This window comes from Molossus molossus, unplaced genomic scaffold (genome assembly GCF_014108415.1).
Source record: "Molossus molossus isolate mMolMol1 unplaced genomic scaffold, mMolMol1.p scaffold_m16_p_10, whole genome shotgun sequence".
Classification (NCBI taxonomy): Eukaryota; Metazoa; Chordata; class Mammalia; order Chiroptera; family Molossidae; genus Molossus; species Molossus molossus.
In genome coordinates, this window is record NW_023425345.1 from 74,666,809 (window position 1) to 74,686,040 (window position 19,232).

A 19,232-nucleotide genomic window follows, 5' to 3' on the forward strand; every position below is an offset into this window, starting at 1 on the left:
CTGACCCCGCCACGTCCTCGCTGAGCTCGCAGCTCTCCAGGCTTCGCAACCGCCCCGCCACGCTTTTCCCGCCCTCAGCGTCTGCACGCAACGCCTGCCGACTTCAGCGAGTCGCAGCGCAGAGGAATCCACAGGCCTTTGCACTCATTGGGTAGGCTCCTCTTTTCCCCACCCCCAAATTTTCTGCTTTTTCAATGATTGGACCTCGGCATTGTCCATCTCAACTCTCAGGTACCGCCCTCTCTCACCACTCACTAAAACGCCCTCCGCCCGTTTTCTTCTTTAACCCGTTATCTCTTTACCTATGCCCTCCCCAGTGGGTATTGGGTGCACCTGACCGCGGCCGGAGCCTTATAGGGACAGGCCCCTCCTCCTGCTACAATCCCACCCACCAGGCCCCAACTCTCCGACACTTCCCAGGCTTCGTACTCCATCACAGAACTCCCCCCACCTATCCTCGTCCCCGATTCCTCTGCCCCTCCTTCCAACAACGGTTCAGACGCCCTGGGCGCTCTGGCGGAACGGGCGACGTGCAGGGGGGATGCGCTCCATGAAGGCTCTGCAGAATGCGCTGAGCAGGGCCGGCAGTCACTGCTGGCGGGGAGACTGGGGTTACCTGAGCCGGAGCCCCCTTCTTGGCGGGGGCGTCCGGCACTACCTCAGTGAGGCCGCGGCGCAGGGCAGGGAGACGCCGCACAGCCACCAGCCGCAGCACCAGGATCAGTAAGGCTTGCGCGACGGGTAGGGAACAGGCTCCCACTCACTAGCTCCCAAGTCCCATTCCTCGGGAGCGCATCTCATCTTCCCTCTCCTCTCCTGGCTCACTAGCCTGCGATGCCTTTTCCTTTAGATTTGGGGTTTTGGGTCCGCCGCGCTCGGGCAGTAAAATGCCGTCCGCCCGGGAGGGCGTTTGGTCAGGTCGGTCCTCGGGATGATGCCTGTCCAAGGTGCGTACCTAACTGGGAACATAGATGCGCGGAGTGTTTCTCAGTGCACGTGTCTGAGTGCAGGGCCGTGTGCGCACTACCCAGCCTCATCTTTCCTCTCCTTCCCCGTCCTCGTGTGTATTTTAGGGGATGTGTAGGTATGCAACAGCCTCTCTCTCATGGATTCCTGCTCAACTTGGGTCTGTCAGTGTGGTGTCTGTGTTTCGGAGTGTAATGGATGCGTGTGTATTATTGGTGCGCAAGTACGTGCGTGTGTCGTTTGCGTAAGTGTTGGGTGTGTGCGTTATCAGGGCTCCCTAATCTGAGAATAAGGGGGGTTTTCCAATTGGTTGGTGAATGAGGAAAATCTTTATAATGAAGGAGAAATCATAAGACGCAGATTTCCGAAACCAGAGCCCATCAGATCCGTTATTTGTGTTGCTCTGGCTTACTCATCTAAAGGGCTCCCTCTCTTCCCTTGAACTCTTATTCTGCCGGAGAGGCTGCATCTCTAACCCCCACTACCCAGGAACACTTGGTGGCTGAGCCTCTTTTCTCGGAGTTGCAGACGGAACAGAGCAGGAAATATTGTCCTCCCCAGAAGTCAATATAAACACTATCCAAGTAGCTCCTGCTCTATTATAGCAGGAACAGGAAATGGACCATCTCCCATCATTGGCACCTACTGATGACTTTCAGAAAGATATGCACATCATAATTAAAGTAGCCAGACAGACACAGCACTACCTCACCACCACTGGAGTCCCTGTCCTGACAGGTAACAGACCAATAAGGTATGATTGATTGATTATTAATTATTATGCTGTACTTTTCCATCAGCCTCTTCTCAAGGAGACATGGAGCATTTAAACTTTAAATAATAAGCCCTCTCTCTCCTGATCTACTCCCCCCTCAACTTTCCACATATTATTGCCATGGGAGAAATGATGGTGGTACAGGTCAAAGGCTTAACCTCCCTCACCCTTACACTTTCTGTGGGATGGGAGCAAGAGGTGTCCCTGGTCCCCTGCCCCCTTTCCTTATCCAGCAGAGTCAGATGATTGGGAGTGTTTTTAGGAAGCTTGATACTCCTGCCTGTGGCTGCCTGTGCTTTCAGGGACTTCTTGCTAATGGCCTTGGACTGATGCTCCCTTAGGCAGAAGGAGTTGATAGCACTGAGGGGAATGGGCTCTGGGAGTATGACCCCATGAGGGGGAGGGGTACCTATGTTGGAGGGAAGGAGGGCAACATAGAGAAAATACCGTTATTCAGGTTGGTTGTTTTTTAATATGTACCTGTATTGTATTGTTTTGGTTTTATTTTTAATCCTCACCCGAGGATACTTTTTACATTAATCTTCAGATAAAGCTGGAGAGAGAGAGGAAGGAAAAGAGAGAGAGGAAACATCAATGTGAGAGAGACACATCAACTGGTTGCCACCTGCACAATCCCAACCGGGGCCAGGGAGGAACAGCAACTGAGGTACATACCCTTGGCTGAAATCAAACCTGGGACTCTTTGGTCCTGGGGCGACGCTCTTACCACTGACCTGTACCAGCCAGGGCTACCTGTATTGTATTTCTATTATAAAAGAAAAACAAGATAAATAATAAAAAATAAAGATCCCAATATTAGAGCTAACCAGTTAATTGTGATATATGTATATATACTTTAACAAAAATAGGACCATGGCATTCATATTATTTGGTAATCTATCTTTTCCATTTATAAACAGCTTTTAATTTTGTTATTTTAATAGTTGCCATTTTAAGATTTCATTGTATGACGTATCATAATTTAACCAATCTTCAGTTTAGTTACTACACATTTTTGTGCACCTGTTCTATTATTTCTTAGAGTAAATTGCTAGGTAATTTTGCTCTCCAGAGATATGTCACTGATATCTTATATAACCTTCCAGAGATATTTTATGCATATATCAGCAAATACATGTTGATATTAGTTTCCCTTTTTTAATTTTTTATTTATTTATGTTAGAGAGAGAGAGAGAAGAAGTGAGAGGGAGAGATAGAAACATCGATGAGAGAGAACACTGATTGGCCGCCTCCTGCATGCCCCCCACTGGGGCTCAGGCCCACAACATGGGCATGTGCCCTGACAGGGAATCAAACCTGCAACCTCTTGGTGCATGGGTCGATGGTTAACCACTGAGCAACACCAGCTAGGCTATCCTTCCCCCCTTTTTTTTAAATATAAATGGTGTCATACTGTATACATAGTTCCTCATTTTGCTTTTTTCCCCTCAACATTATGTTGTAGATCAATCCATATCTGGATCAAAGGGTGTGCAGTTTTTTTAAGGCTTGTGATACATTTAGTACTATGGCATTACTTTCTGTCTTCCTTCAGCTTTGGGCAGAAAGACCTGCCCTCCAAGTGTTCCTGTGTAGTTTCCTTTTTGAGTTATTCCTAAGATATCTTTTCCTCCCTTCTTCTGTCACCACATGAATCCTCATTTCCCTATAGGCACTAGGCTCATTTTGACAATTGGCTTTCCTCAGAGACAGGAAAACTTCTCCCTCTTGGTATTCTGACTAAAACAAGATACATACACACACATGCCTAGTCTACGCCAAGCTTCTTGAGAGGCTTTTTATTTTTAATGCATTGTTTCAATAGATAATATATTCATACTTATAATCTCATTCAATTGATAATATATGCATATTCATATGGTTAAAAATTCAAAATTTAAAAACAGCCCTGGCTGGTTTGGCTCAGTGATTAGAGTGTCAGCCTGTGGACCAGAGAGTCCCAGGTTCAGTTTCCACTAAGGGCACATACCTCAGTTGCAGTTTGTCCTTGCCCCGGTTGGGGTCGTGTGGGTGGCAACCGCTGGATGTATCTCTCTCATGTCAATGTTTCTCTCTTTCTCTTCCCTCCTCTCTCCCTCCTGCTCTACCTGAAGATAAATGCAAAAATGTCCTCGGGTGAGGATAAAAAAAAAATTTACAGTTTATAGTGGGAAATATCCCTTCTCCTCCTTTTGCCTAGCACCTACTTCATCTCCCTAGGGAGAGATATTATCAGTCTTCCAGAAATAGTTTGTGCCTGAGAAAGCAAATATATATATACTCTTCCCTTTTTTAAAAAAAATTTTCTTTATTGATTTTAGAGAGAGAGGAAGAGAGATAGAAACATCAGTGAAAGACAACATTAATTGACCACCTCCTGCTTGCCCCCCACTGGGGATTGGGCCCACAACCTGGGCATGTGCCCTGACCAGGAATCGAACTGGCGACCTCTTGGTGCATGGGTTGACACTCAACCACTGAGCCACACCATCTGGGCTATACTTTTCCCTTTTAAACATGAGTCTCGGGTTCGATTCTTGCAGAGGGCACATACCTCGGTTGCAGTTCGTCCCCAGCTCTGGTCAGGGTCGTGAGGGAAGCAACCAGTTGATGTGACCCTCTCACGTCAATGTTTCTCTCTCTCTCCCTTTTTCTCCCTCTCTCTCCTTCCCACTCTATCTGAAGATAAATAGAAAAATACCCTCGGCTGAGGATTAAAAAATAAATAAATAAATAACTGGTACCATACTAAAAACAATGTTTTACAACTTGCTTCTTTAGTTGATATTATTACATCATATTAAATCAATATTTATGCCTGCTCTCATTTTTTAAAAAGTATTTATTGATTGATTTTAGAGAGAGGTAGGGAGAAAGAGAGGAGGGAGAGAGAGGGAGGGGGGTGGGGGGGAGAGAGAGAGAGAGAGAGAGAGAGAGGAAGAGAGAGAGAGAGAGAGATACCAATCTGCTGTTCCACTTACTTATGCACTCATTGATTGATTCTTGTATGTGGCCTGACAGGATATTGAATCCACAACCCTCACATATCAGGACAATGCTCTAACCAATTAAGCTACCTGGCAAGGGCTCATTTTTTTTACACTGCATAATATTCCATGATATGAATATACTATAGTTTTCCTATCCAATTCCCTGCTGATATACATTTAGGTTGTTTCTGATCTTACTGTCAGCAACAATGCAGTGAATATATTACTTTGTAGGTATGTGAGTATACCTATAGGATAAATACCTGGAAGTCAAATTGTTGGATCAGAGGGTTTTTAAGGGTCTTAATCTCAAATAGCTGTCATATTCAAAATGATCTGATAAAAGAATTCCTCTAAACCTGTTAACATGTTAATAGGAGAGCTTCTGAAGAGCAAGAAGTCGTCAGTACCTGAAATTTTAAGTGTTATAAGCCAGTTAGAGAGATAATTTGGGTAATAGAGAAATTCCTAGAAATATAACTAGGTAATTTTTTATTGAAGATGCAATGTGTGCTAGGGACTTTGCTTAATGCTAGGAAGACAAAAATACTAAAAACAAAAAGACCTAACAGTGGAACAAGGAAAATTCTTCTGTCAATAACATGATGTGCTGTGTCATACCAACAACATAGCAAAATCTGAAGGTTTGGGAAAGACTTTACAGAGTTAGTAACATTTCATCTGGATCTCGAAGGATGAGCAGGACTGTGAAACATGAAAGAGAAAATGGTTATTCCATGCAGAAGTTTTGGCATAAGCAAAGGCCAGGAAGCCTGACAATACCTGGCCCATTTGGGGAGCCACCTGGCATCACTGGGGTATGGGGGCATGGTGAAGCATAGGAAAGAAATATTGGCGAGTTCTAAAGAGTCTTCAGTGCCATACCAAGAAATAAAAACTTATTTTGTAGGCACTAGGGAGCTATTAAAGGTAGTTAGTTAGTTAGTTATATTTTTTATCCTCACCCTAGAATATTTTTCCACTTATTATAAGATAGAGTGGGAGGAAGGGGGAGAGAGAGACAGAGAGACAGAGAGAGAGAGAGACACAGAGAGAGAGAAACATCGATGTGATAGAGCCACATCAATTGGTTGCCACCTGCATGATCCGACCAGGTCTGGTGACGAACCATAACCGAGGCACATGCCCTTGGCCGGTGTTACTCACTGGTCTGAGGGCTGACGCTCTACCACTGAGCCAAAATGGCCAGGACAATTATTAAAGGTTTTGAGTAGAGAAATGATATTTGAGTTTTTAGAAAGAAATGATACATTGTGGAAGATGGGTTGGAAGTCAAGAGAGTTTAGTACTGTTAGGTAACATACAATAAGGAGCTGATGATAAGGAAGCATGATTTACCAAGCATCTACTTTGTGAAAGTTTTTTATGGAATGTTATTTTAATGAAGCCTCACATCATCCATGTAAAGCAGACATTACTACCCTTATTTTATAGATGAGGAGGCAGGTTGAGCAGGATTAAATAACCTTACTATCCATGTTAAGATCACACATCTATTAAGGGGCAAACTCTGCTTCTTTCTACTATACCATGCTAGCACAGGGGAAGAGAAGAAAAGAAGGTAGATTTGGGACATTATGGAGGTAGATTCATGCAACATTGTTTATCAACTGAACATGGATATAAGGTATGGGAATTATCCAAATGATTCCATGTTCCCAGCTTGGCACCTGAATGAGTGCTAACACTGTGAACCCAGATGAAAACACAGAGAAGCAGAGGGAGAGAGGTGAAATCACCTCAAGTTTGGACATGTTGAGTTTGTGGTGCCTGTGGGACATCTAGAAATGGAAGTGTCTAGAAATAAAGGACTAAAGGTCAGGAACAAAAAAAAGCTAGTAATAAATTTTAAGACTTCTTAGGACAGATGTGAAAGTTGGAGTTATAGGGATAGATCAGATAGCTCAGGGAGGAGGCCTAGAATGAGGACACCTACTACTTATAAGCTCATGTTCCAGGAGGAGAAGCAAGGATCAGTTCTCAGGTTCTTGCCCTCCTCCCCTGTCTCTGCCCCAAACAGTGATTCATCAGAGAGTGGCATGCTGTCCCGCTTGGGTGATCTGCTCTTCTACACTATTGCTGAGGGACAGGAACGAATCCCTATCCACAAGTTCACTACTGTAAGTTTCTCTACCTGCTCAGAACCCTAATCCCTTGGTATGTCATTGATTTTAGAGAGAGGAAGGGAGAGAGAGCGAGAGAGAAACATCAATTTTGTTGTTACACTTATTTATGTATTCTTGATTGATTCTTATATGTGCCCTGACCAGGGATCAAACCCGCAACCTTGGCATATTGGGCTGACACTCTAACCAACTGAGCTACCCTTCCAGGGCCCTTGGGATCTCTTGAAAGTGGGAAAAGGAGGGTAGGGCAAGTGCAGGACAGCTAATCATGGGTTGCTTCATGGGGATGAATAGTAGATGCCTAGGCTGATGAAACAATCCCATCCCTGCCCCAGAGTGGGAAGATGTCACCCTCTGACTCAACCCATTTTCTTGGTTTGGGACTTCGATGCAAGGGGTTCAAAACCAGCTGCCTTGATGAAAAAGGGTAGGAAATGCATTAGTCTTCAAAACTGCTCCATTCCCTCCTTTCTTAGTTTGCAAACCCATTTGTTACAACTAACCTAGTAGTTGGAGTTGAGCTAATTGTTATCCATTGGGAAAGATTATTAGGATTGTATCACTGTCCTTGTGGCTGACCTTATCAGCTTCTTCTTTACCCTAAAGGCACTGAAGGCTACTGGACTGCAGACATCAGATCCCCGGCTTCGAGACTGCATGAGTCAGATGCGCCGCATGGTTCGAGAGTCCAGCAGTGGTGGCCTCTTGGACCGACATCTCTTCCAAAAGTGAGGGCCCCAGAAATAAGAGCACTGCTCTCAAAACTGTTCATAGACATAGATTATAACAGCAGGAAGGGATCTTAGGGATTGGATAGTTCAACCCCTCATTTTACTTTATTACTTATTACACAATACACATGCGTATACATACTCATTATAAGAGTTCAAACAATATAGAAATACATGTTCTTTCCTTATCTCCCCAATCCCAGTTTCATTTCCCAGAAGTAAATATTATTAATAGGTTAGTATCTTTTAGATAATGTCCTATGCATTTACATACATATAGGAATATATGTAAATATGCTTATTTAGGATTTTTAAAATATAAAGATAACCTACTATACATATTATTTGGTTATTTTTCTTGGGCTATCTTTCCACATTATTCCAACCCCTCATTTTAGATGCAAAGAAACTTAAGACCCAGACAGATAATGTGATGTACCAAAGGTCACACAGCTATTGGTCCCAAACCTGATGCCCACTCACACCTTCTTTATTTCCAATTTCCATGGTTCTGGAGTGAGTCATAGCTTCATCTCTCCAGTTCCCTAACCCCACATGTCTGGAATCCAGGTGTGTGAGCAGCAACATTGTGCTCCTGACCCAGGCATTCCGAAAGAAGTTTGTCATTCCTGATTTTGAGGAGTTCACAGGCCACGTGGATCGCATTTTTGAGGATGCCGGAGAGTTCACTGGAGGCAAAGTGAGGACTGGGGACCAAGGGAGGGCAAGGGCTCTGAGCCAGATATACCTTGCTTCTCAGAGATTTCCTGGGGCTGGATGAGGAATAAGAAGCAGAACCTCTAAAAATGGGGACAGGGGCTTTATGTATTTCTATACATGTGATTTCTAGAACAGGTAAGAGAAGCTGAGGTTTTTATGGGGACATTTGGCATAAGGACTCAGTGCTCACCTGGTAGTGTTCACCTTCCTCATTGAGGGGGTGCTATAGGGTAATTGAGCCTATGAACAAAAAAGGGAAGCTCACCCTGGAATTCTTTTTACCTTCCGTGGACTTTACTGCCATCTGTATAGGAATAGAACTACAGAAAGATAAGGTATTCTAGGACTTAAGTCTTGGGTGTCTCTGGGGAACAGCAGGCCAAAAAGAATTTTAGCTTTGATCTAAAAGAGTCTCCTGACCCTGAACCTAAGCTGTATTCCCCTTCTTTACATCCATATCTCCATTCCATCCCTGTTTTCTCTACACGTGACCAGGTGGCAGCCTACATCCCTCAGCTGGCCAAGTCAAATCCAGACCTGTGGGGCGTCTCCCTGTGCACTGTGGATGGTCAGCGGTGAGATGCTGGGTGAGAGGAAGGGGAGGCAGGGCACAGGTGCAGAATATAGGCCCCCTCTCATGGCAGCTGTCTACCTCCAGGCATTCCGTGGGCCACACAAAGATCCCCTTCTGCCTGCAGTCCTGTGTAAAGCCCCTCACCTATGCCATCTCTGTAAGCACCCTAGGCACTGACTACGTGCACAAGTTTGTGGGCAAGGAGCCCAGTGGCCTGCGCTACAACAAGCTCTCCCTCAATGAGGAAGGTGAGCACTACCAGGACTCAGACCAGATTCGTAAATACCCCATTCTTATCCCCACCCTTCTTTGTTTATTTCTCTGCCCTTCCTGATTAGCTCTGTCATTCCATCCTCCCCAGCAAAGAAATCTTTCTAGTCTAGCCTGCAGAGTGGGCAGGCTGTAAACAAGGTTTTTCTCAGTGGCTGATAAGACACTGGGTGGTTTGTATTTCCCCAGGAATCCCTCATAACCCCATGGTCAATGCTGGTGCCATTGTCGTGAGCTCCCTGATCAAGGTCAGTGCGGCTCTAGCCTTCTCTAAACCCCCTTGTTCCTATATCCCTCACATCTGTCTAGCTCTCCAGGAAGACTGGTGGGGCTTCAATTCCTTCAAGGATCCCCAGGAGGCAGTGAGGGCACATATTATGCTGAGGATATTAGTAAAAGGAACTGTACCCCTGCCCCCACCCATGAGTTGGGAGCCCAGAGCTTCCTGGCCCTTAGAGAAATGAGCAGGTCCTGACCCCTGCCTAGGACCAAGGGCCAAATGCCAGACACAGGGGGAGGACAACACTATTATGCACTGATTGGCCACTTCTGGGTAAGGGACACACAGAAGGAAGGGTGAATGGCCAGGCCAGGGCAGCTATTCACGTCACCTGGAACTGTGAGATGGCCTTGACAAAGGTGTCAGGCTGGTCTGTCAGCTGTTGGTCTCCCAGGGCTTGAGCAACAACCTGAGAGCAATGTGGGCAGCAATACTCTGAAGCCAATCACAGACCCTCCTGGGGAAGGTGGTGTTAGCCATTCCCTCAGGACTTAGGTGTCAGAGTCCCTGTGGTGTTGACACTATAGTTGACATGTGCAGAAAGTAATGGGAGTGGGAGGAGACCAGGCTCCCTGGAGAGCTGGACAGATGCTCTGGGATAGCTCTATTTACGACTCTATATCTGGTACCTGCCTCATCCCATTCCTATCTAAGAAGACTCTATTGGACTTGACTCTCAGCTAAAATCTTTAGCTTTATTTCAATTATCAATATAATTGTTAGTCTGGCTAGTGTGGCTCAGTGGTTGAATGTCGACTCATGCACAAAGAGGTCACTGGTTCGATTCCTAGTCAGGCCACATGCTCAGGTTGTGGGCCTGATCCCCAGTGGGAGGCATGCAGGAGGCAGCCAATCGATGTTCTCTTTCATCGATGTTTCTATCTCTCCCTCTCACTTCCTTTCTCTCTAGAATCAATAAAGGAAAAACATTTTTTTAATTATATATATAATTGATATACTTGAATATTATATGTAACACGCACCCTCATCCCATTCCTGTCACTCCAGTCTTAGATATGGCTGTGGGAGTCAGGGAAAGGATACAGTGAGGATCCAGAAGGGGGGTGTAAGGAATGGGGATAGGGGACAGGAATTGGGAAAATGAAAGTGGGAGCTGGTGATGAGGGTGGGAATTGGGAATGGAAGCAGGAGTGAGTTTCAGGGATGAGTGAGGTTCATACATGGGGTGAGGTTATTTGTATTAATTACTTGATAATAAAATCTAAATGGTTTGGTTTTTAAGGTCACTAGATGTGCGTGGATACAAAAAAGGTCTCAGTTGTTGTTGTTTTTTAAAAAAAAGAAAAAGAAAAAAAAATTCATTGTAAAATGTAACACATTCCCAGTAGCAAAACCAGCCTAACACTTTAACTGGGTCCTTCTGATCCTCCTCTGTCATCCTCCTAGGCTTGGAATACTGATCTCTCTCTTTCTCTTTCTCTCTCTCTCTCTCTCTCTCTCTCTCTGTCTCTCCGCAGATGGACTGCAATAAAGCAGAGAAGTTTGATTTTGTAAGTTTCCTTGCTACTCAGCCCCTGGCTGCTTTTCTCCATGGCATGTTATCCTCTCCAGCTGCCCCAGTGCCTGGCTGTACCCCCACTTTGATAGTGCACCAGCCCATACTAGAAGCCTTATTTCCAAAGCTGTGGGGATCTGCTGGCCTCAGAGATGAAAGGCACCTGAAGTCCTTGCTGGGATAAGGACTGAGTTCACAGAGTTAGCAGGGGTCCTCACTCACATGGTCCAGCCTCCCATGCCCCTTTTTCTCTTCCAGGTGTTGCAATATCTGAACAAAATGGCTGGAAATGAATATGTGGGTTTCAGCAATGCCACGTAAGATCTTGTTCACAGGACTGGCTTAATGCTCTGTGTGTGTGTGTGTGTGTGTGTGTGTGTGTGTGTGTATGAGTGTGTGAGATGGAGGAAGGGGATGATAGAATCTTAGGAGGAAGAAATCCCAGGGGAACTTTGGCCTCCCAGCTTCCTCTGAGCCCCTTCATTGGCATTTGTGTAGTTTGCAAAATAATTTGCTCCATTTCCATTTAGTAATTAATGAGCAAGGTAGTGGGAGGGTTTCTTGCCAAACCTCTCAAAGCCAAAAACCTCACCAGTTTTCCTAGACTAGATAATTTGGAGTGTTTTGTTTTTTGCACTTTATAATAAAGGTCTGCCCAGTACTTGCCAGGGTTCAGATTGCTGTGAGAATTTATAAAGGGACTGATTTAGTTTATCATGTGTGATCTAGTTCTGTCTCTCTAGGGAAGATAGTTTTTCCCCTTCTCCTCTCCTCACACCCACCCCTCAAACATCAAATACTAAATTGGGTGTTTGCTTCAGATTCCAGTCTGAGAAGGAAACAGGGGATCGGAATTATGCCATCGGCTACTATCTAAAGGAAAAGAAGGTAACTGGGAGAGGCTGGTAGAGAAAGACCCTGGGAATTCTGTGGCTGGGGGAAGGGAGGTTGGGGTGGACCACTGCTGAGATCCTGGCAGTGTGAAAGGGACTACTGATGGCCTGAAGAGAAATGCTCTCCCCTCTTCTTCCTTGCAGTGCTTTCCTAAGGGAGTGGACATGATGTCTGCCCTCGATCTCTACTTCCAGGTAAACAAAATGTCATTCAACACAGGGCCAATGGAGTAGGACAGACTATACTCCTTGCTCTGACCCAAAGGGATGCTTCTCTCCAGAAACACCAGGGGAGCTTGCTAAAAGATCAGGATGCCAAGAATGTTGCTCTGCATCCAAGAAAACAGTGTTCAGGTCCACACCACACCCTCACTTCTGCCTTGTCTCCTAGCTGTGCTCCGTGGAAGTAACCTGTGAATCAGGCAGTGTTATGGCAGCCACCCTGGCCAATGGTGGGATCTGCCCCATCACAGGCGAGAGCGTGCTGAGCGCTGAAGCAGTGCGCAACACCCTCAGCCTCATGCACTCCTGCGGCATGTATGACTTCTCTGGCCAGTTTGCCTTCCACGTGAGTGCTTCTGGCCCTTCCATCCATTTGCCACAAGCCCATAGCCAAGAAGAGAGGACACTGAGTCTCTGAAGGTGGAGAGATGGAAGCTTTTCCTGCCTCTCATTCACTAACTTCCAGCCAGGCGCTTAGGCTAAGAATCCTTAGGGGTTTGACAAACACACCAAGTTCCTCAAACACATAAAACATGATGTTGCAGCTTCTGAACCACTCTTCTGTGGCCCTTCACATGGCTGGTGCTTCTCTAGATTTCAATTTAGATGTCACCTCCAAAGAGAGGCTTTTCTGACCACCCTATCTCAGGTGGGTGCCCCTCCCACTTCCTTCTCTATCACAGCACCCTACTTCTTTTCTTCTGTTATAAGCTGTCATTATTTTTGTCTACTTGTTTATCTGTTTACTGTCTACCTCCCACTGTCAGAATATAAATTAAATGAGATGCTTTGTCCTAGTCCTAACATGTCACAGAGTAGATACTCAAATTTAAGAAGGGTAGGGGAGAACAGGAGTTAGAAAAGCTAATTAACAAGCCAAAAGGATGAGATGGGCGTGGCCTTGCCCACACAGTCATTTGGAATAAACTATTAACCCAGATTTGGGGCACCTCAGCTCATCCTGTTTCAACTTTGTTCCTAAGGTGGGCCTGCCAGCCAAGTCAGCTGTGTCAGGAGCCATCCTCCTGGTAGTACCCAATGTCATGGGAATGATGTGTCTCTCGCCTCCACTGGACAAGCTGGGGAACAGCCATAGGGGTGTCAGTTTCTGCCAGGTGAGTTACTTTGCATATAGTACTAAATATTCTTGAATGAGAAACTAAAGCCATTTTTAGCTCCTACTAAGTACAGGAGTAAGTAATTTCTTTGGCTTGCAATTTTAGAAGTTGGTGTCTCTCTTCAATTTCCACAACTATGACAACCTGAGGCACTGTGCTCGGAAGTTAGACCCACGACGTGAAGGGGGAGAAGTTAGGGTAAGGAAAACCCCAGGTGGCTTCTAAGAATATTCAGAATAAAACATCCCGTTATACTTTAGCAATACCCTTGGCTAAGCATCCATGGAGGAGGGTCGTGGGGCAGAACTGGGCATGGGTGGGTTCAAAGTCAAAGTTAATCTCAAGTGGGTATGATCTCTTTTCCAGAACAAGACTGTGGTAAACCTGTTATTTGCTGCCTATAGTGGAGATGTCTCAGCTCTTCGAAGGTACTTCTGTGACCAAATAAACACAATAAAATACTCCTGGTCAGAGATCTCATGAGGAGTCATCATAGCAAAATAGTTAAGTGCTTCAGCTTTAGAGTCAGATAAAATGGACACACATTACACTTAATGAGATTTTTTTCAAAGCACTGTGCCTGCCATGGGATAAAACCTTAATTAATGGTAGCCACTGTTATGATTAACCCGGGAGTTAAAAGCAGAGGTGGTAGGTAAGGACTCTGCCTTAAATGGATTACAACATAAACAAATATATACTAGGTATCTTCCTCAGGCAAGCAGAGATGTTTCTGGAACCACCATACTCCCATCTCTCTGAAGTGGGAGTAACAGTCTCATCTGGGTAAAGACACATTGTGCAAGGTCTACAGATCTTGGGATAAGCTCTGGAACCTATCCAGTCTGACCCCACTTCAGAAAGGACGTGAGTGATTCTAGGCTGATATGGGTTACTCCAGCTGCTTTCCACTACCCTCAGGTTTGCCTTGTCAGCCATGGACATGGAACAGAAAGACTATGACTCCCGCACAGCCCTGCATGTTGCTGCAGCTGAAGGTATCTGAAAGTTAAATAAGAGGGGAAGTAGATCATAAGACCCTTCCTTTTCTACCAAGAGTACCCCCCACACTAGGTATGGCCTCAAAGTTACAGGGGCAGCCACTTGTTTTGTCCAGATGTTCAGTTTTCAGGCTATTATTGAATATTGCAGGGAGCAAAATGGGGAGAGGCCTATCTCCTCCCTTATTGGTTCAGAACTCCAGCTACCAAGAGTCTATACCAATGCTATCACCAAAAGATTCAGGATCTGTACTCTCATTTTCCTTTTGCCCATATTCCTAGGACATATTGAAGTTGTTAAATTCCTGATTGAGGCTTGCAAAGTGAATCCTTTTGTCAAGGACAGGTGAGTAGGATTAAGCTAAAAGGGGATGTGGGTGGGAGTAGGCAGCAGTTTCTTCACTACTGCCCTCCGGCCACCATTATGTATAGAACCAGGGCACTCTCTGTGTTCTTTGTTCCTCTCAGGTGGGGCAACATTCCCCTGGATGATGCTGTGCAGTTCAATCACCTGGAGGTGGTGAAACTGCTTCAAGATTACCAGGACTCCTACATAGCATCTGAGACTCAGGTTGAAGTAGCAGCTGAGGCTCTGTCTAAAGAGAACTTAGAGAGCATGGTGTGAGCATGGATCACGCACAGTCCTGGCTCCAGAAAAAGCACGAACTGGCCACACATTTAACCCATAACCACCAAATACATGCTACAGAGAGCTGCACTGCTTCAGTACAGACCAAAACAGACCAATGCTTTCTGTGAGAATCAAAAATACACCATTCCTTTGGCAGACAGAGTCTCGGTGGACACGTGCAGTAGAGCTATCCATGGAGACTGTGGGCTTCTTCAAGGTATAGCCAAGTTACCTGGCCCACGCAAAACCTTCCCAGGTCTTCACCCAGGTCCCCTTTTCCTCTCCCTGAAGAAATCATCATGAGAGAGAGACACTTTGGTGAAGGGGCTCTAGCTACCATGCACATGTATATATCCACAGAGCTATACACCTGGCTTTAGTTGTCTGGACAGGTCTGCCCCCCCCCACCCCCGCCTTGGCCAGGAAACAGAAATTTTATAGACAGAGAAAGTATTTTGTGCTCAAATAAACTTTAATTACACAAATGATTATTTTTGCTAAACCCAGTCCTCCTTCTCCCCTAGAGGCATTCAGTTGCATCACCATCATAAAGGTAGAATAAGATGGTACCACAGGATCAGACAGAGACATACATATTTCACATACATGCTCACCCCACCAGGTTTTCCTCAACCCCTAATACTGCTTTAGATTAAATGTATTCTGCTGCCAAGGTGGGGGTGGAGGTAAGGGCTTAGGTCTGAGCAGGTCCAAAAATGTATTGTGCAAGACCTCAGGTCTCTTCCCTCTGTAAGTTCCAACTGTAGCAGAAATGAAGGTAAAATGCAAGAATAAAGTTTTCAGCACCAATCCCCTTGATATTCCCCAAGTGTTTCTTTCCCTTTGGTAATGGTTGTAACTGGCCCAATGATTACAATGGTCTGACCAGGTGTCAGAGGTGTGCAGATTAAGGCAGGTGGACTCACGGTGAGGACAGCTGCAGCTGTGTGGGTCTGAGAGTCTAGCTTTGAGGTAAAACACTTTCTGAGGGAGCCAGAGCCCAGACTCTGTATGTACTTTAGAAAAAGGGCCAAGTCATTGACTGTACCACTCCTCCAGCCAGAGGTAGAAAGGATTTACTGTGGAGAAATTCAGTAGAACCCCAAGAACAAACAGAAGTTACACGTGGGCAAAGGGAGAGAAAGGTGTCATAGTGATGAATTCAAACAAAGCTGAAAGGTAAGACCCCAGGACTGAATACAGTCTGAGAAAGGCCTAAGCACAGGAAGATAGAAGGACGGAAGGAAACAAGTCAAGAAAAATACATTCATAGTAGCCTAGCTTTCACAAGTAGGGGAGAAGAAAATAACTAAGATATTGCACAGAGGACCTGACACTCAATTGTGGGAGCTAGAGATGGGTTGAGGTGAAGTTAAAAGGTTTCAGACGCTTTCAGGAGGAAGTTGGCCAAGAGCATGAGTAGGGACTCCAGTGATGTACATACTAGAGGCCCTCAGGCACCTCAAACCCTGCGTGGGTTAGAAGTTCTCCATCCCAAAGGGCAAAGGCAGGTACCACTGGACCCTGGAAATCTGTCTGTAGAGTGTGGACCACAGCAACCCGGCTCACATCCACCAAGCTCAGCTTCTGGGCCTCATACTCCAGCAGCAGCCCCACCTTCTCTGGCTGCCCGATGCCCTCAATAGGGGCTTTCTCGTTGGCCACCATGGTGTGCCACTTGCGCTGGGCATAGGTGAACACCCAGGAACGATCATCAACACCTATGCAGCTATCCCGAGAAATGTCCACATCTGCCACTCCTACCCGGAACTGCTGGGAGCGCTTCACTGTTACCTCCCAGTAGTGCCTGCCACTGGTGATCGCTGTGTCTGCCAGCACCACTGCCCACTCCCGGAAGCGCTCCACATTCGGGGCCAATTTGGTGGGCTCCAATCCCACCATGCCATATTTGACACCTGTGTCATGTTTGAAGAGTGCCAGGCTGCTGTGGGCGGTTTTCTCTTCCAGTTTGAAACTGATGCCTGCGGGCAGAGCAAAGAGACTGGATGATGACAGGGGCTACAACCCTAGAACTAGAGATATCTGAAGCAGGCAGTCATGAGATCGCGAGGAAGCAGGGAACTATCAGAGCGTTGAGCGAGCAAGAAAGCAGGGCGTTTTAGTATGGGGAACCCAAGGAACCGAAAGGCTTGGACTGGCAAAGCCCTGGGTGTTAAAGAAATCAGATAGTGTCCTAGGTTTGGAATCTCAACACCAATGTAGGTGGAGGAGGGGAAATGATCCAAGAAGGCTCTGGGAGTATCAGATGGAAATCGTTTTGAGGCAAAAGAGGGTAAAAGGAGATAACCCTACCTCTGCGGGCTTCTGCGGCAGCAACCCCCAATCGTTTGGCTCCCCACCGGCACAGGGGCAGCGAACGTGCAAACGGCAGCGCCATCTTGCGCTCTGGCAGAACAGGGCACGCCTCCGGGCCTAGGACCCCTCCATCGGCCCGCCGGCTCCACTCACACGTGGTGCGCGAGAGGCGGTCGCGCAGGGTGATGACGTAAGGAAGCCAGCGCCTGGCAGGGAGGTGCCATGTTAGTGAACCACCGGGGGTGGATACGATTTATTAAATTTTTCCGCCGGGAGGAGTGCTACTCACGTTTTAACTAAATAGGGAGTTTAGAGGGATGGTGTGCAAGATGGTTAAAAGTGATTGTAGAAATAAACTAATTGGATTCGAACTTGGCTCCGCTGTATGGCTTAAGACAAATCACTGAACTTGTCTGAGCTATAGTGTTCTCTTTTGTAAAACAAAAATATCTAGCCGACAGACATTAGGGAAAATTAAATGAGAGAAAGCCTAGAATACAACTTGACAAGTGGCAACCCGTTGGTAAGTGGCAGTTGTTATAATAAATATTAAATAACAAATACTGTATATGTTGGTTTTGTATTTTAATGGCTGGGAATGGAGGGTTTGATTCATTACTCGGTTTTTCTGACTTAACCAAAAACATCATTATTTTGGTGAAAAAGAACAGGTGTCAGGCAGTTGATTAAGGAGGGCCTACCTTTAACATTTTCATTTGCTTGAGATGCTATAACCCTGCTTTCTAAATTTTTCAGTCTGTGTATTTCTCAAGGCTCTGCTAGCCAGCCCATTATTAATATTACATCGCCAAGCACCTATCCCTCAAAAAAGCAAATTTAGGTCCTTAAGGGCCTAAAAACTTAACCAAAAACTCTTACCCTACTCCAGAGATCCAACCCCCGTTCCTGTGGGGATGGCGCTGGGTGAGGCCACTGTCTTCCTTGGCCTCAATTGGGTTTTTCTCTCTCTCTCTCTCTTAGTCTCTTCTCTCTTTCGTTTTGTTTTGTTTTGTTTTGTTTTGTTTTGCATTGCATTGCACAAATTCTCAACTTTATTTTTAAATGACCATTAAATTATGCTGGCCTCTTATATTCAGCTTTGCCATCTAGGAGCCTGTAAGGAGTCAAGTTGTACGTTAAGCAAATATAAGGGAACAAGAACTGAGAAAACCTAGGAGCAACTGTTGGAAAAATCCGTTCAGGACAGAACTGAGGTGCCCGGTTGTCAGTGATCACTCCCCGACTACAGCCTTAATCAGGAGAAACATCGCAAAGGGGCAGATCATCTTTGGCCAGTGCTAACCTGCGCAGCGGACCGCGGACTGCACCGCAGGCCTCCTGGGTGGCCGGCCGGGGCTGCAGCTCATGTCCAGGATCTAGGGCAGAAAGGCAGGCTGGAAAGTCTAGAGGTAGACTGGTTATCTCACCTTAAACCTTTTTCCAAACCACCTCCCAAAAGATTTCCTCAAAGGGGGAGAGGGGCTCTCTTTTTAATAGGGTGGCTTCTAAGCTAATCCAGTGTCCACACTACAGTCAGAGTGATATTTCTAAACCACAAATCTGATCATACTACTCCCTACTTAGATCGTGGTTTTTTTAACTTTTTTTTTTTTAATTCCTCACCCTAGGATACTCCTCCATTTATCATCAGATAGAATGGGAGTGAAGGAGAGGGCGAGAGACAGAAACATCCATGTGATGGAGCCACATTGATGGGTTACCTCCGGCACCACTGGACCAGGGCGGGGGACTAACCGCAACCAAGGTACCTGCCCCTCACTGGAATCAAACCTACTACTCATTGGTCCACAAGGAGATGCTCCAACCGCTGAGCCAAACCGGCCAGGGCCCTACTTAAATCTTTTATTTATTTATTTAAAAAAAAATTTTTTTTTCCTTTATTGATTTTAGAGAGAGGAAGGGAGAGGGAGAGAGAGATAGAAACATCAATGAGAGCCCTGGCTGGTTTGGCTCAGCGGTTAGAGCATCGGCCTGTGGTCCCAAGAGACCCGGGTTCGGTTCCCGCTAAGGGCATGTACCTTGGTTGCAGTTTGTCCCCGGCCCTGGTTGGTCGTGCGGGTG

The 19,232-nt window shown here is 45.9% G+C and overlaps 2 protein-coding genes across 3 annotated transcripts; one reads left to right on the plus strand and one right to left on the minus strand.

Moving 5' to 3' along the window:
- Window positions 1-294: 294 nt before the first annotated feature.
- On the plus strand, window positions 295-15,320 carry GLS2 (glutaminase 2). 2 transcript variants are annotated; one of them, XM_036252492.1, is made up of 18 exons: window positions 295-723; window positions 6,773-6,872; window positions 7,485-7,606; window positions 8,180-8,309; window positions 8,825-8,904; window positions 8,988-9,151; window positions 9,363-9,421; window positions 10,932-10,964; window positions 11,228-11,286; window positions 11,791-11,857; window positions 12,007-12,057; window positions 12,254-12,430; window positions 13,068-13,199; window positions 13,308-13,400; window positions 13,569-13,630; window positions 14,124-14,200; window positions 14,486-14,549; window positions 14,672-15,320. In XM_036252492.1, exons 1-18 carry the CDS (start codon window positions 542-544, stop codon window positions 14,826-14,828), a joined length of 1,809 nt encoding a protein of 602 aa, XP_036108385.1. In that variant the 5' UTR covers window positions 295-541; the 3' UTR covers window positions 14,829-15,320. The 2 variants fall into 2 exon arrangements, with proteins under 2 accessions (XP_036108385.1, XP_036108386.1); XM_036252493.1 differs by having other exon boundaries at window positions 671-741.
- Window positions 15,284-17,307, minus strand: SPRYD4 (SPRY domain containing 4). The gene is made up of 2 exons (XM_036252495.1): window positions 17,148-17,307; window positions 15,284-16,816 (listed from the first exon to the last, which is right to left on the minus strand). Exons 1-2 carry the CDS (start codon window positions 17,230-17,232, stop codon window positions 16,278-16,280), a joined length of 624 nt encoding a protein of 207 aa, XP_036108388.1. The 5' UTR covers window positions 17,233-17,307; the 3' UTR covers window positions 15,284-16,277.
- Window positions 17,308-19,232: the final 1,925 nt, after the last annotated feature.